The following is a 16,507-nucleotide window of genomic DNA, read 5'->3' on the forward strand; positions in this document are numbered from 1 at the left end:
TTACATTATTAAAAATCTTTATTTAGGTTTGGTCAGTACAGGTAAGATAATATTGGAGTCACAGAGCAATATGCATTAACAGGATACAACAGTTCTTAAACTGAGTAACTATGCACACAAAATTCTTAAACATTCGGTCACCTAAAGAGAACACACAAATGCATGTGGCAAAACTGGAACACAAACTACTACAGGACTCCTTCACCAAGTTCTTTTTAGTTATAAAACTATTGTACTGGGCAAACATGGCAGTCATTAACCCACAGCTATTATGACAATTTTGAGTGTTATAACAGTATGAGTAAAGAATGCCCTTACACAGCACAAGTTCTAGATATACACAAATTTGTACAGACATCATTTTGTTATACCTGGAAATAAATTCCATTTTCAACTTCACATTAACTCAAAAAATACCTTGGGCCTACACAAACTTCCTTTTAGCAACATTCAACGTAATTGTTAAAATTTCAGAAGTGGCAGAGGTATTGAAGCAAAAACCCACAAAGGCAGATTTGTGACATATATGCACTAATTTGAACAGTTCTGGACAGTTTCTTCTCCCAATTTTAACGACACTATAAAAATGTTGCAGAAAAAATGTTACAAAACAGAACCCTGTACATTTACATTTGAGTCCAAACCATTCTGAACATGACGAGACCCCGCAGTTCTGTTACCTTTCACACTGACTGTTTTCTCCTCCTGAGGATCATGATTGGAGTCTGTGTCATTTGAATGGTGAGTTAGAGAATTCTCGCTACCAGTGGGAGAGTCTACACTTTCGTACCCAGTACTGAGTTGATTTATATAGCTACCAGATCCTCTGCCAGTTCTATCTTCAGAGTGGTTGGAAAGCTTATTACCATTGCTTGGTGAAGGTGGAAAATCATCCTCTGTTCCACTTCCCTCTCTATAAAAACCAGGCCCAGATATCCTCTGATGGGAAGAGTTGCCATTGCTTGGTCCATTAGCCAGACGACTGCAGTCTTTGCCCACAGCCTCTCCCTGATCTGTGGTTTCAGAATTCGGAGTCCTGCTGGTACCTGGGGCCGAAGTATGTGACTGCTGCTGCTGCTGATATTGAACCAACTGCTGGCGAGTCTCCTTCAGTTGCTGCTGTAGGACTAGAATGGTACTCTGCATACCTTCTACTTCCTCATCAAGCTGGATGATGAAATCATTCAGTTCTATATGGAAAAAACACATTGGGAGTACACACTTAATAGCTCATATCTGCATCACATGGTCACCTATAACAGCCTTGAGTCCCAAGTGAGAAAGACTGATTATAAATAACAAGTAAATGAATACTTAATAGCTTTCTTGTATTAATATAATCTATTTCCCTCAAACACAACCATGATGCAGCATTCTTAAGTAAATTCATAATCTTTATTTCCCTTGAAGAGTCCTGCTGCAAGGACACTACAATTAGTAACTGGGTAGACTGAATGTACCTATATACAAAGGAAAATACAGCTCAACCCAACAGCAAAAATACTGAAGACTTACCCTTCTGGAAGCAAAAGGATTATACTCCAAGCCAATAAGGTCTCTGCAAATCCACATGTAAAAAAATTGTACCTAGATCTGAATTTTGCAACAGCATACAATCTGAGAAAATATCTATTGCCACTATAATTATGTCTGAAATTATGTTATACGCCTCTTCCTCCCTCATCAATTCTGGTTAAGTTCCCTTAAATTGTTGGCTGTTCTAGTTTTCTAGATTATAATTCTATTATAACTTCTATTTTTAAAAAGGCTCATGTATTAACTTTGGGATCAGGTACACAAACTGAGACTGACTGAAATATAAAACATGAACACACTGATTTGTATTTATAGGAAAGAAACTGTTTCTGTAAGAAGACTGCAGATTTATACCCCGCCCTTCTCTCTGAATCAGAGACTCAGAGCGGCATACAATCTCCTATGTCTTCTCCTCCCACAACAGACACCCTGTGAGGCGGGTGGGGCTGAGAGGGCTCTCACAGCAGCTCTCCTTCCAAGGACAACTCCTGCAATAGCTATGGCTAACCCAAGGCCATTCCAGCAGCTGTAAGTGGAGGAGTGGGGAATCAAACCCAGTTCTCCCAAATAAGAGTCCGCACACTTAACCACTATACCAAACTGGCTCTCACTATAGGTTCACTGGAATCCCTGGTTTCAGTAAAAAAAAACCCAGGCCTGTGCATGTGCACTTAATCACTTTAATATATTCGTTATAAACCAAACGGTTTGGGAGAAAAGCAACTCATGGAGTGCCAGATATACAATGAGCCTGCCTGCACACCAAGAACCATCTGGAGAGACCTTGCTTTATTTCCTAATATCTTCAAACATTTGGCAGATAATATATGTACAGGGTCTTCTTGGAAGTGGCACAAGTTTTGGAATTTCCATCTATATAAAATACATCACTTATAACTTAGCTTTACTATTTGATGTTTAATGCTCTTTAAAAGCATTTAGTTTTCTATAAGCAAAACTGCAAATGTACTAGAAAGTGCTATGCACTGCTGTACCATGTATCTTAACTTATGCCACCTCAGAGGTAGAAAAAATGTTGGAAGGAAGAACACAGATTTTCTATCAAACCTAAATATGTTATTTGAATAGAAACAGTCAAAATAGTAATGACAACATAATTAAATAGTGAGTTAAACATCATAGCGATAAGAACATTGAACACTTCAGTAGTTTATCATGCATGTGATTGAGGACACGGAGGTTTCAGCCTTCTGGCACTCCCATTCCCTCCCCCCACCCCGTGAAGTAGTGGCACTATTGGTATCTTTTGCTGCCATCTTTAGGCTAATTGGTGTGTTTTTACTGTTTTAAACTTTTTATTATATATGTTGTGAGTTCACTATCATGTACACTGCCCTGAACCCTGCCCTGGCAGGGGGAGAGCAATCTAAAATCTAATGAAATAAATAAATATTGCTTGTGGGCAGTAAACATCTTGAAAATGTTGTATATATCTATAGTATATATATAAGAATCACTGTCTATGCTTTAGACCAGGGGTCCTCAACCACCGGTCCATGGCCCAGTACCAGTCCATGGCCTGCTAGCCACTGGGCCGCGGAGCGAGGCAGAGCATCCCCAGAGTAAAGAGGTGGCACGGCCTTGCTCCAAGGCTGCCTCCCCTTGCAGGGAAGGCAGCCTCGGAGTGAGGCCACACCATCTCTTTCGTCTGCCTGGGTCTCAAGCCAGCACTGCTGTGACCTTAGCCTACCCCTCATTTATAGACCTCCACTGATCAGCGGGGGTCTTTAAATCGGAGAGGGGGCAGAAACAGCCCCAGTTTCCCCCCCCCCATTGAGGGCAGGGATGTTGTGTGGGCAGGGGGGGCAGCCTGGGGTGGCAAAACCCCCAGCACTGCCTCCCCACCAGTCTGTGGAAAAATTATCTTCCACGAATCCAGTCCCTGGTGTCAAAAAGGTTGGGGGCTACTGCTCTAGACTGAGACTGTGTTGCATAAAATTTTCATATTATGCTTTCATCCATACTAGAACCTCTCACTCATTAAAAACTCTCCTGGGCTCCCCAATCTCTCTATTTTTTCCATTAGTATTTTCCCCCGAGCCTTCACCTCTATTCAATACCAGTGCAGCAATACAGACTTCTTTGGCAGATTTCCGGTATACTCCTCCCCTCAATTATAACAGAGCACTATTTATAATTAAATCACTCACTTTCACTGATCAAAATAAATTCACAAAGCGACAATAGTCAGAAAGAATGTAAAATTGCTTAAATTATCTATTTTAATTTAAAATTATCCTGAAATCTCAACTGGATTGCACAATAATACAAATATGAACCCCTTGGACATCTGAATATTTTAAGAAAGGGCATAACTGAAGAGGCAGGTTTTGAGGTTTCATTCTCAAATACCTTTCTGAATTATGGTCAGACACATACTTGGAATATTCTCAATAAAAATAATGAATAGTTCAATGTTTTTTGGATTCAATATATAAAAAATTCTAACAATATGGACATTTACTTAAATACCAAAAATCTTGAAATATCCAGTCACGATCAATTAAAGGAAAGACCTTTCCAAAGAACAATTTCTGATGAAAAGCTTTCAAAGTAATTAGGAAGTCACCTAAGATGCCTTTCCATGCTGTTGGTACTTAAAAAAAAATTCTATGAACTGCAGTATATAGTGGTTGGAATGCAAACAGCATCTTATGAAATCCCTGGATGTCTCTACTGAAATCATGCAACAACATAAAGCCAAGGACAACATTCATATACAAGCAAAAGCTTAATACTCACTTTAAATCTGGAACTGTCCTTTTAGGTACTATATATGGCTTTTTAAAATATAAACAGAACTGGGACATGGCAGAATTTACAAACCATACAGTGGTCAGGCACCAGAAAGCTACTTTAGGTACCCAAAGGTTGTCTTGCTTCAGTAGGATTTTACAATATTTTTCCTTATTTGAAAAGCAGGCCCATTGTATCACAACATGCTTTTGCAATTGTACTGTTTCAAGTCTCTTGCTATACAGCAATGAAAACTGCTGCTCACGTAACAAATACAGAGAACTCTTGGACACCCAAGTAGTTCATATATTTAAAAGCATTTCTATACCAATTATCTAGATTAATCAAAACTGGTCATACACTTTAATTTCATCATTAATAAAGCCCACAGTTAAAAAGTGATAACATGCAGTTTTTAAAAGCTAGAGGGTAAATCTTAAAGATGGATTTAAAAAGACAGGTTGCTTACCTGTAACTGTAGATCTTCGAGTGGTCATCTGTGCATTCACACTCATGGGATAGAGCGCCTGCGCCGATTCCCAAATTGGTACCTAAAAAGCCCGGGATTTTTTCGCGCTCAGCACCAGCGGGCATGCGCAGGCATCCCAGTACGCATGCTCGCCGGCGCCAGCGCGAGGATCCCGCCAGTTCCTTCCTGACCACTGGAGGGAGACCGTCAGCAGTGGGGAAGGAGGGCGGGTAGTGTGAATGCACAGATGACCACTCGAAGATCTACAGTTACAGGTAAGCAGCCTGTCTATCTTCTTCGTGGTCTCTGTGCTTCACACTCATGGGAGATTAGCAAGCAAGACATACCTGGAGGCGGGAAGACAATCAACCAGAAGAGACAGCTTGCAGCACCGCAGCTCCCAGACGAGTCCTCTGCTGAGCATGCACATCCACTGCGTACCGCTTCATGAAAGCATGCGGAGAGGACCAGGTGGCAGCCTTGCACATGTCCGTCAGGGAAACGCCTTTCAGGAACTCCACCAATGTCACCATCGCTCTTGTAGAGTGTCCGTGAATGGGCCCAGGCAATGGCTTCTTTGCCAACAAACAACAGCTTCCTGCTGTTCAGGAAAACGTGTTGGACTCTGCTGGAGAACTCACAGGGTCAATGAACCACGCTGTCAGTTTCAGGTGAGGCACGTTGTGATGGAATACATGCCCGTTCTGAACTGACAGAAGGTCCGGTTCCACCGGAAACTGGTAGAAGACCCCCCCCTCGCCAGTTGGAGCAAGATCGGGAACCAGTTCTGCCGAGACCACCACAGAGTCACCAGGATGCAGCATGGTCTTTCTCTTGCGATCTTGTTGACAACTCTTGTCAGCAGTGGCAGAGGTGGGAACATATATAGGAACCGACCTTCCCACGGGAACAGCAGACAGTCTCTCAACGACTCTGGATCCGTGCCCCCTCTGGAACAAAACAGAGGACACTTCCGGTTTCTGGCTGTGGCAAACATATCCACCTGAGGGTACCCCCAGAGCTGAAACACGGGTTGAAGGAAGCGCCACTGTATCTCCCACTTGTGCGGGGAAGCTGCACCCCTGCTCAGCGAGTCTGCTTGCAGATTAAGCACCCCTGGGAGGTGCGCAGCCTTCACAAAGATGTTGTGGTCCAGGCACTCCGACCACAGTTCCAGTGCCAGCGCACAGAGCCGTCAAGAGACTGTCCCTCCCTGCCTGTTGATGTAACACAGGACAGTAGTATTGTCTGTTAGCAGAGCAACAAGCTTCCCTGCCACCCTGGGGCAGAAGGACCAAAGAGCAAAGTGAACTGCCAGCAGTTCTAGGTAATTTATATGACAATTGAGAAGGCCAAGGGCCTCCCACACACAGAGAGTCCACATGAGCCCCCTAGCCCCACAAAGACGCATCTGTTGTGATCGTCACTGTTGTTGCAGGTAAGTGGAAGGGAGCTCCCTGACAAATGTTGTCCTTTGATTTCCACCACTGCAGTGTTCGGAGTGTCACAGGTAGAATCACAAACCTCTTCCGAGGTGAGTTTCTTAATGGTTGAAACTGTCGAAGAAACAAAAGTTGTAGGCCTCTCATCCTCAACTTCGCAAAGAGCAGCACACTTGTAGTCGCTGCCATCAGCCCTAGCATCTGCTGCAGCTCCTGCGCCATGCCCCACTTTCGACTCTGTAAAAGCTTGACAAGATTGATGATGTCCATCGCTCTCTGCTGAGGCAGAAAGGCACGGTGAAGGTTCGTATCCAGCAAAGCCCCTACGAACTGAACTGTCTGTGATGGAGTAAGATGAGAGTTCTCCAAATTGACCTGCAGACCTAAGGTGTGAAGAAGACGAAAAGTGGTGGCAATATGGTCTGACAAACTCTTTCGACTCCACCACAAGGCTCATCATCTTTGTGAACACCCGAGGTGCAGTGGACAGACCAAATGGAAGGGCTTTGAACTGGAAGTGTTGAGAACCTACTACAAACTGAAGGAAACGTCTGAACGCAGGATGGATGCTGATGTGGAAGTAGGCATCCTTGAGGTCCAGTGTTGCCATCCAGTCCCCTTGGTTGATGAAGGGCAGAATTGTTTGCAGAGTGGACATTCTGAACTTCTGGTACAGAATAAACTTGTTCAGATTCCAAAGGTCCATGATTGGTCTCAGACCCCCATCCCGTTTGGGAACCAGGAAATAACGAGAGTAGAAGCCTCCCGTTCTGGCCTCCACCGGGACCTGTTCTATGGCTTGTTTGTGTAGGAGGTTGCTCACCTCCACCAGCAGAGGTGGGGAAGGGGGTGTGGTGATTACCACAGATTGGTTTGGAATCTGAGCAAAGTCTATTTTGCAGCCTTCCATGATGATGGAAAGCGCCCACCTGTCCGTAGAGACAGACTCCCAGGCCGACAGGAATGGGCGGAGGCAGATAGAAGAAGTGGGGACGGTGACGTGTGCTACTAGAAAGTCAAAGGCCCTGCTTTTGGGGGAGAGCGCCCTTGGACTTGCCAGTGATCTGTGCTGAAGTGTATCGGTTTCTGTTGTTGCCCCTGCATGGGGACCTACTCTCAGGTTGGGCAGAGCGAGGTCTCCACTGCTGTTTCGGGGAAAACTTTTGATATGGCTTCTTGGACCAGGGTTTATGCCACTGTTTTGGTTTGGCAGCTCTGGAAGACGCCGGGACACCCAGGTTCCTGGAGGTCTTTATGTTCTTATCCATTTCCTGAAGAGCATTGTCCATGGTCGAGCTGAAGAGAACTTCGCCCTTGAAAGGCAGATCTTCCACGAAAGCCCTGGTGTCTTGCTGGAGGGCCGTTGACCTAAGCCATGAGTGGCGGCGGAGGCAGACGGCCGATGCGATCATCTTCGCTGACACATCAATCATGTGCTTTGCTGCAGCCAGTTGTTGCTTGGTTACAACAAAGCCTTCCTTCTGCAGCTTCTTTACAGCAGACCTCTTTTCCTCGCTCAGGAAATACAGGAGGGGGGTGAGTTGTTCTCACACTGAGTATTGGTATCTAGCCATGCAAGCAGCATAGTTAGATACCTTTACCCCCAGCGCTCCAGCAGAATAAAACTTCCTCCCAACGTTGTCCAACTTCTTTCCCTCCTTGTCTGGTGGGGAAGAGTGAGTCTTGCGGGCCTTTGAGGAGGAGGATACGACCACCGAGTTTGGCTTCGGGTGGGTGAAAAGAAATTCGGCACCAGCCTCTTGGACGTGGTACGTGGTCTAATCTTCTCGATGACACAGATGTAGAAGCTGGCTTCGCCCAGGGCTCCTTCACCGCCAGTAAGATGACCTTCGTGACAGGCAGGGCAACTGCTGTAGACGTATCCCACTGCATGATGTCAAATACGGTATCGTCTATGATGGGTTGTGGTTGTGTCACCGGGAAGGAGAGGGAGAGTGCCATCCTCTTGACCAGGTCCCCATACGACTTCAGATCCTCCGATGGTGAAACGGGAAGATCCTCAGCAGTATGAGACACTGGCGAAGGTTCCAAAGCCCTGTCTGGATCGTCGGTACCGACCTCGGAGTCCGACGATGAAGACTCTTTCCTCAAGGAGTGTTCTATGAGCACCGGCGTTGACTCTGACGGGTGATCGGATCGACCTCGACAACCTAGGCTGGACTTCCTCCACCACCACGCCGCGTCTTTCAAGCAGGATGGACACCGATGCCGATGGACGCCGCCTAGAGTGCTGTGAAAGCCTCGACGTGTGAGACGCCTTGGATTGCTGGTCCCAGTCAGCAAATTCACGAGGGAGGTACCATTGGTACGGCTGGTATGGGTAGGCATAGGGAGAAGGCCACTGGCGATGATCCCACGGTGGAAGCGGTGGAAAGCGATGAGCTATGGTGGATGGTTCCAGCTCTCTCCGACCCCTCGCCTGATCCAACGGTGCCGACGGTTCCATCGGTACCGACACCTCTACCTCGCTCTCACTCCGACGCCGAAACCCAGAAGAGTGGGACCGCTGAGTAAAGTCGATCTCTTGCTCCGATGCAGATAGACGCAACTGCTGCAAAGGGCTACGATGCGGGGACGCCAAGATCTTTCTAGGTGGAGCAGCTGGCATTGATGTCGAAGCTTCACAAGAAGGGGAAGGAGTGCGGGATGATCTCTTCTTCGGTTTCTCCCTGGATTTCACCTTCGGTACGGATGATCGGGTCCCCGAATCATTCCGACGCTTCTTAGCTCGGGTGTCCACTGACCCTTCAGATGCTTGTTTTGTGGAACGCCTACGCTCGACCGGCATCTCGGTCCTGATCGGCGATGTATCGGCCGATGTGACCGTCGGGGCCGTGGCTTCTCCCATCGGTACCAACGGGCCCGACGCCATCTTCTGAGGACAAAGTGCCAATTCCACTAACGCGGCCAAAAGCCTCGCCGCCCGATTCTTGCGCGTCTGTTTAAAAAAACTCAGGCAGTGCGAGCAAGAATCAACACGATGTCCCTCACCCGAACAGAGGAGACAGAGGGAATGGCCATCAGAAGAGGCAATTTTCTTTCCACAGGAATGGCACCTCTTAAAAAAACCCAAACGCCTTTCCATAGACGCCAAGGAAAAAACCCACACAGGAATAACTCTGAGGGGAAAAATGGGGCCCCAAAGGGCAAAGTCCAACATTTTTTTTTTTAAAACAACACTAACTATCTAACAGCTAACTACACTACGAAAACAACCAACAGGCTATATACAACAAGAAATAATCCGAAGATTACTTTACCGACCGGGGACACGAAAGGAGACCTCTCAGTGCAGCCGTCAGAAAGGAACTGGCGGGATCCTCGCGCTGGCACCAGCGAGCATGCGTACTGGGACGCCTGCGCATGCCCGCTGGGGCAGAGCACGAAAAAATCCCAGGCTTTTTAGGTATCAATTTGGGGATCGGCGCAGGTGCTCTACCCCATGAGTGTGAAGCACAGAGACCACGAAGAAGATCAGCAGCAATCAAGCTAAACAACCCAATGAAGTTTTAAACACAAAACTTTCTCAGCCACAGAACTTGAACTATGGAATTCCCTCATCAGAAGCTGTGACTGGCATCGTTGTTACGAGTCCTCTTGCAGAATCCCAGATCATGTCTGAAGGACACTGGATTGTTAAAATAATTTTAATAGTACTGATTAATTTTAATTATTGTTTTGATTTGTACTATCATTTATTTCAAGTTTTATTCATAACCTGCCTGGACTATTTTATGATTTGAACACTGAGCAGGGAGTAACAAATACAGAACAAAGCAAACCTGGCCCTTAAATGTGGTGCAAAGCAACCCTGAAGTGAGAAACAGGGCACTACCAGTAAGGCAACTGAGCTTGTCACTATCTGCCTCACCTCAGAAAGCAGGTGTACCCAGAGAACAGCATCTCCCTTTCAGATGCTAATCAGTTTGTTGTATACGTTAAAAGAAAATAATATTTATCTCCATATGGAACAACTATTGACAGAAGTTTGTACTTATTTTGTGCTGCTTGTTTTGAGATTTTGCAGCATGACATTGGAGTACATCCCTTTCCCCCCAGAATGCTTGCACAGATGAATAGTTAATACTGGTACCATAACATGAATTAATAAAACCTACACAAATACAAGGCAATTCTCTATTTTCTTTTTTAAAAAATCCCTTACCATCCTGACTGCTTTTAAGCTCCTCACTATATTTCTTCTGTAAAGCCAACTCTGCCTCAAGTTGTGCAATACGTCCTTGGGACAGCTGCCTTCCAAGCTCTTGATTCTCCTGGATAAGCATTCGACACTTCGCCATTAACTTTTTGCCCGTTTGGCTGTAAAGGAAAGAGCCATCTATCACAAAACGAAGACAAAATTATCTCCTCTCCCTTTTAAAAAGCACTCACGAAATGGTATTTCTGCAAGTCTCATGGTAAAGAATCTTACAGCCTCATCAAGTGATCTAGGCATTAATTATGACAACATGACCACTGCAATTCTAAATATACATTAGATAATTTTCATAAAATGGTCTAAACTGTGCTCCCAGGGAAAAGGGAGTGAGAGAAGAGTGTTTTGGACACAGTTGCATTTTCTGACTTGCGTGCACTGAAAAAAAGTTTCACCTGCATACTCAAGATTTTAGTTAGAACTACTAGAATACCTGCATAATCCCATGACTCTAATGCTACGTTGCATGAAAGTGCTGAACTAACTGCACAACACCAACTGGTCTACCTGCACATAATTAGGACAGAAAGAGCAAAAATTTAGGAAGGCAAATACAGACAACCGGTAGGAAAAGCAAGTGGTGTATAAGCCAGTTTCTCCCATTCATAGAATAGAAGCTCTTCATACACCATACTGTATCCTTCCTTAACCTTTATCCTCCAACTTGATTCACAATGTATGCTGCCCCTATTTTAAGCATATATTACAATACATAATCCAGTTTCTGATATGCTATGATCTGTCTGCATCTAATTTGCATACAGCAAGTTAGCGGAATTCTACCCAGCCTACCCCTGTCCTGGTGAAGGCTACCATCAGTAGGATTGCTGTTACACATAGGGGCCAGGAGAGTGGGCTACTGTATACATTTCAGCGCATAACAACTTAGACTTACCAGGTGTGGCTAGGGGCACTGTAGCACATAGAGCAAAGGGTCAGCAAGAGAGAGCTACTTTATATTAGACTCTGGCTACTGTCTGGGATATTTCTAGGGTATAAATAATTTGCAATTACTGTGCTAGGTGGTTTCTGTCTTTTTATGCAAGAGGGTACAAAAAACTGTTACAAACTCTTAGGGTCATATGCAAACTTTGTGTGTGGTCATGTGTATTTTGGTTTTATATAATCTGTTGAGACCAAGGAAGCTGTTCAAAATCCACTGTAACATATTTTTCAATTTAGCCAAGCTAATTAGACATGAATATTTCATTTTTTCAAATGCATTTCAAACATTTTATGACATTATATTGACTTGGCATTCAACAAAAGAAGGCAGTAGTAGACAGTCCATACTGAAGATACCAGATTCAATCCCTAGCACTTCCAGTTAACAATCAAGCAGGAATCCTGGGAAAACCTCTGCCTGAGATGCAGGAAACCCACTGCCAGACAAATCAGATGTACCAGTGTCTCATAAAGTATGAGGAAGCTTCGTACACTCAAATACTCAATTTTGTTGGCAAGCTAAGAAATAAAATGGCAACCAGATCTTCCACCACTTTTGAAGCTTAATAATGAACTAATAATATCCCTCTCTCACTAAAGGAACATAAAGAAAATTTAGTTTCAGAATTTACATTAGAGAACAGTGTCAGGGCAAGTTTGAGAAACACAAATTAATGACCATCACAACAAAAATGTCAGAATAAGACTGAGTACTAGATATCATCTGTCCCATTTATTATTTTAAAACATCCCCCCCTTTAAAATGTTGTTGTTCATAAAGGGGGCTTCCATTTATTTCACCATTTTTTCTCGTTATAGCAGTAAGTTCTTGAAGCTGAACCATATAGATCTCATATAATCAAAGCGATACAGTTATACTTGTTTTCCATGTAAAATCCTTGATTCTTCCAAATGCATGAGTACCTATCAAAAATTGTAAGCAGATAAGATAACGGTTTCTCAGTATTTTGCCAGTACGCAGAAGACTTCTGAAGATTTTTTTTAGTGCACGTAAGTGACAGGGCTACATTGTGCAAGGAATTTTTCTGTGTGTATCACTTCAATATACAAAAAACATAATGGGTGAAAATTGCACACCTATTTTGCTGCAGAAATCTGGAACCTACAGCAAATCATGGTTTCTCAATACAGGTGCATACGGTAAAATACAAACAAGCATTTGCTATGCCTTGTGGGATACTACACCTGGTTTATCAGCATGGACCAGATATCTGTGTAGAAAATGGGTACAATGTGACCCTTAAAAGTTAGTGAAACCTATGGATGGTACTGAAACAGTTGATTGATTAGGCTTATAGAAGGGATTTATGCTAGCTTAGTGATTTTTTAAAAACTCTTATCAACCAGGATCCACAACATGTAATCTACTTTTTTTGAAACTCTTTTAATTTTACCATGTGTCATAACAAGCTGTTCTAAATAAAAAGCAAAGGCTAAAGCCCACCTGGGCTCAAAACCAGCTGTATTATGCTTTGGATTTTGATTTGCGAACCCCAATAATTTCTCCATTATCAGAATATTTTTCAAGCCTATACACAACAAAATTTCAATTCTTAGATTTAAGATGCAAAAGTTTCCCTGCAGAAGCCTCATCTACTGCTAGAAGGAGGGGAGAGGGTTCCTGAATTTTGCCATTCCCTTCACATTGCAGGCCCCCCCAACCTCTGACACCACTGTTTAAAGTTCCAATCCTCAAATGTGACTTTACTGGGATAGAAGTGTAGGAGGAGGCAGGAAACATGTTCTGTTCAATATTTTCTGGCACTTAAGTTCCACACAATATGAACTGTTGCTTATAATACATTCATATTCAAATTTATCAAATATTTGGCACACTTAATGACCAAGAAACTTTACTGTATATTGTTATAATATTAAATAGATGAAAGAGGGAAGAATAGCATCTAAGTAACTATATAATAGGAATCAGAGCAGCAATACTGCTGTGTAAACGCTACTAATTTGCAACTTACAGGATGTGTCCTTCAAGCATATGCTTTGGGCATGTCCAGTCATTCGGTTTTTCTGGGAAGAAGTTATTATTCATATCAGTTTTGTATTAGATAGAATATCCATTGATTTTTGAGGATTCTATCTGTCCATCTCTTGCAGGCTAACTAATGGTCAATGGAAATAGACCCTCCATGACCTTACTACAGGCTAAGACACTCAATAAAACACTGGAAAGATAAAATCCCACCTCCTGTAAATCAGTGGATTTAGGACATTAGAACTCTACCAACATTTGAAGACATGGTATATCGAAAGCAACTGCCTATGAACCTATTTTTAGATATTTGGAAATGATTTACAGAAACTTGTGTGTACATTTGTCACCACAGTTATAATTTTGTCCTGTATTTGTGAGTTTTTTCCCTTTATATAAAAAAAATCTTACTTAGTTGATGGATTTTAAGTTTTTTTCCCCTTTGTTATTTTTTCCCTTGTGGAAAGGGAAAAAAGCACTACTATTCTAACAAATCTGTGTATATAGATGAAAGAGGTATATTAAAACATTTACTGTTAAGTAATTAATCTCTGTTTCTGTTAAAATCACCATTAGATATAGTATGCACAATGTCTGTGAAAGTCACAAGGTACTATAAAATTCAGTATTTTCCCCCTACAACACTCAAGAGATTTGTCAGCAAGGGCAATGCAATATAATAATTAGAATTATTGAAATAGATTAGGATTTTAAGAACTTACTGACAAAAGAAATCAACCCACAAAAAGTGTTATGCAAACACCAGAATTATACATTATGTCACTCTATAGTCACTTTAATAGTGTGGAAGAGTGCACAAACACTTTCAAATATGTCAGAAGTGCTGTGATAACACATACAAAAAAGCAAATGATTTAAGGGAAATATACGTTGAAAGGGAAACATTAAAGATCCATTTCTAGGTTCTTCAAAAATGTAGCCAATTCAACTGTGTAATGTAAGGCAGATCAAATCTAAGGAAATGCAACTTCACACCAATTCTTTGTTTTTAAAGTTAGGTGGGCATATATGCCACATTTGTCAGACTCATTCCAGAAGGAACATTTCTGCAGATGTTTAGTTGAAGTAAACACAGTAAGAGTTACTCTCAGCTAAAGATCTTGTTTAGAACCTAAACATATAGAAGTTACCATTCCATATTTAAACATGGAATAATTTGGTTAACCTGGATGTTACAAAAAAATCTGTACGACATACCACAATTAACAGACCTACGAAGAATGGTTTTCTGATAATACATTCAGCAAGATTTACAAAGTCAGTTGCAACATACCAAGGAGATTTTGTTTTTTGTTTTCACTTTGAAAGTCTTACCTCTGTTTGATGCTAGATCTTTAAAATATTCTTCTACACCATCACATGAAAGTAGTTTTCAGACAAGGATTTTTATGAATTATGTTTTGTTTTGATATATATCAATTAATTGATAAAAGGATTCACATACTACCCATATTTTGTATTCTGCAATGACGACCTAAAGCAGAGCTAAAATTTACTTTGAAATACCTTAAATATAATAAAATATCTTAAATATAAATCATACGTAATGAATGCCATTATTTGGAATGCAGGAACAAGCAAGTTGGCTATTTTTGTTCTTCTGAAATTTAACCTATGAAATAATGAATTTTCTCACTAAAACTACAGAAATTGGCTAAAAATACAAATATTACGCCAGTCTAAACAATGTCAGAGTTCTCTACCCTAAGCTGTCCTATAGTACTAGCTTTGGTAATAAATTGGGACAAGGCAAAAGGGATAAGGAGGCAGCACTCTTTTGAACTTATACCGATCAGTAAGATGCTAACAATTACCTTCAACAGCATTAAAAAAACAGGACAATATTTAGACTGCTTGCTTTGCTTTTAGATTCATACTCCACAAGACTTCGTACAACAGTAAAACTGGCAGTATTCCCTGCACTATGCATTAGAACTACTTCAAGGTACATGTAATATAGAAGTGCAGAACAAAAGCCAGATATACAATGGCCTGCAGAAAGCCCCACACCACCACTGACCAGAACTGCACTAATGCACCTTATAGAGTCTGCAAATATTTCCTTAGGATAAAACTTGAATGGAAATTAAATAATCACAACTACTTTAAAAATATATGCTAGTTGTGATCAAGCATATGCATGTCTGTTCAACAGTGTAAAAGACGTACTTAATATGCAGCTAAACGTTCATACAGTACTAGATTTACGAATTCACATATCACCAGCCATCCACAGAACAGTTTGTTATTAAAAACCATAATAACAAGGTTCGCTGATGTCCTATGGAGCCCAAATACTAAGAAAACCCATACTGGCTGTTTGCATATTTTCACAGCTATTCAAAGCTGATTATCAAATAATATCTTTAAGCAAAATTCACCTCATTGAGTATTGACCCAGCAGTTCAGTGAACAAGGAGGAAGTCCACAGTTTTAATGGCAAAACTGACTTAATCAGTCTCTAAGTCACTAGGTTTAAGAACGAAGCATATTCCATTTTTAGGTTTTACTTGAATTTGACATGGTCAATTCATGATTTAAAATCTCTAGGTTCTCCTCCAAACTGTCTGTAGACATAGTGTGCCACAGACTTTAGACTTCTGTTTCTCTCTCTATTTTCTTCAAATAGAACCACTTTGCAAACGTCTACATGTTCTAGAAAGGACACTTTTGAGGTGGCCACTTCTTCAGAATAGTCCGACGCTATCAGGCCTCTGAAGCAAAGGGAGAGAAAAAGCTGAAACACAAGGTTCATCTGGTAAGTTTACATAAAGCATTACAAGCTGGACAGTATAAGAATGTGGCTTTTGGCTCAAAACGTCTGAGTCTTGGTGTGGAAACGAGTACGTGGTTGTCCCACCAAAGCATTCTCTGTCAGGGAAGTCTTGACTGGGGAGTATGTTTTGTTTACCTATCAGGTGTAAATTTCCAGGCACTCAGTTCATTTTGGGCTTGTTCCAGTTTGTCTTTAGTCTGTTCCAGTTCAGCTTTCATTTTTAGGAAAAACAAGTTGATGGCTGGATCCACCATCGTTGATCTCAGTTGAGCAACACTCGGTTGCTGGACTTGCTTGAGATATTGGATCTGATTCT

General features: G+C 42.1%; 1 protein-coding gene across 1 annotated transcript in view; it reads right to left on the reverse strand.

The window, feature by feature from the left end:
* LOC132573849 (pre-mRNA-splicing regulator WTAP) overlaps positions 1–16,507 on the reverse strand; it is a 30,187-nt gene continuing 13,680 nt past the window's right edge. Inside the window, exons 7-9 of the mRNA XM_060241730.1 lie at positions 16,327–16,505; positions 10,391–10,545; positions 1–1,190 (exon numbers count right to left, since the gene is read on the reverse strand). Of these exons, the coding sequence (XP_060097713.1) occupies positions 604–1,190; positions 10,391–10,545; positions 16,327–16,505 (921 nt within the window). The 3' untranslated portion in view covers positions 1–603. The remainder of the gene's footprint in view (positions 1,191–10,390; positions 10,546–16,326; positions 16,506–16,507) is intronic.

Source organism: Heteronotia binoei, chromosome 1 (assembly GCF_032191835.1).
Source record: "Heteronotia binoei isolate CCM8104 ecotype False Entrance Well chromosome 1, APGP_CSIRO_Hbin_v1, whole genome shotgun sequence".
Lineage (NCBI taxonomy): Eukaryota > Metazoa > Chordata > Lepidosauria > Squamata > Gekkonidae > Heteronotia > Heteronotia binoei.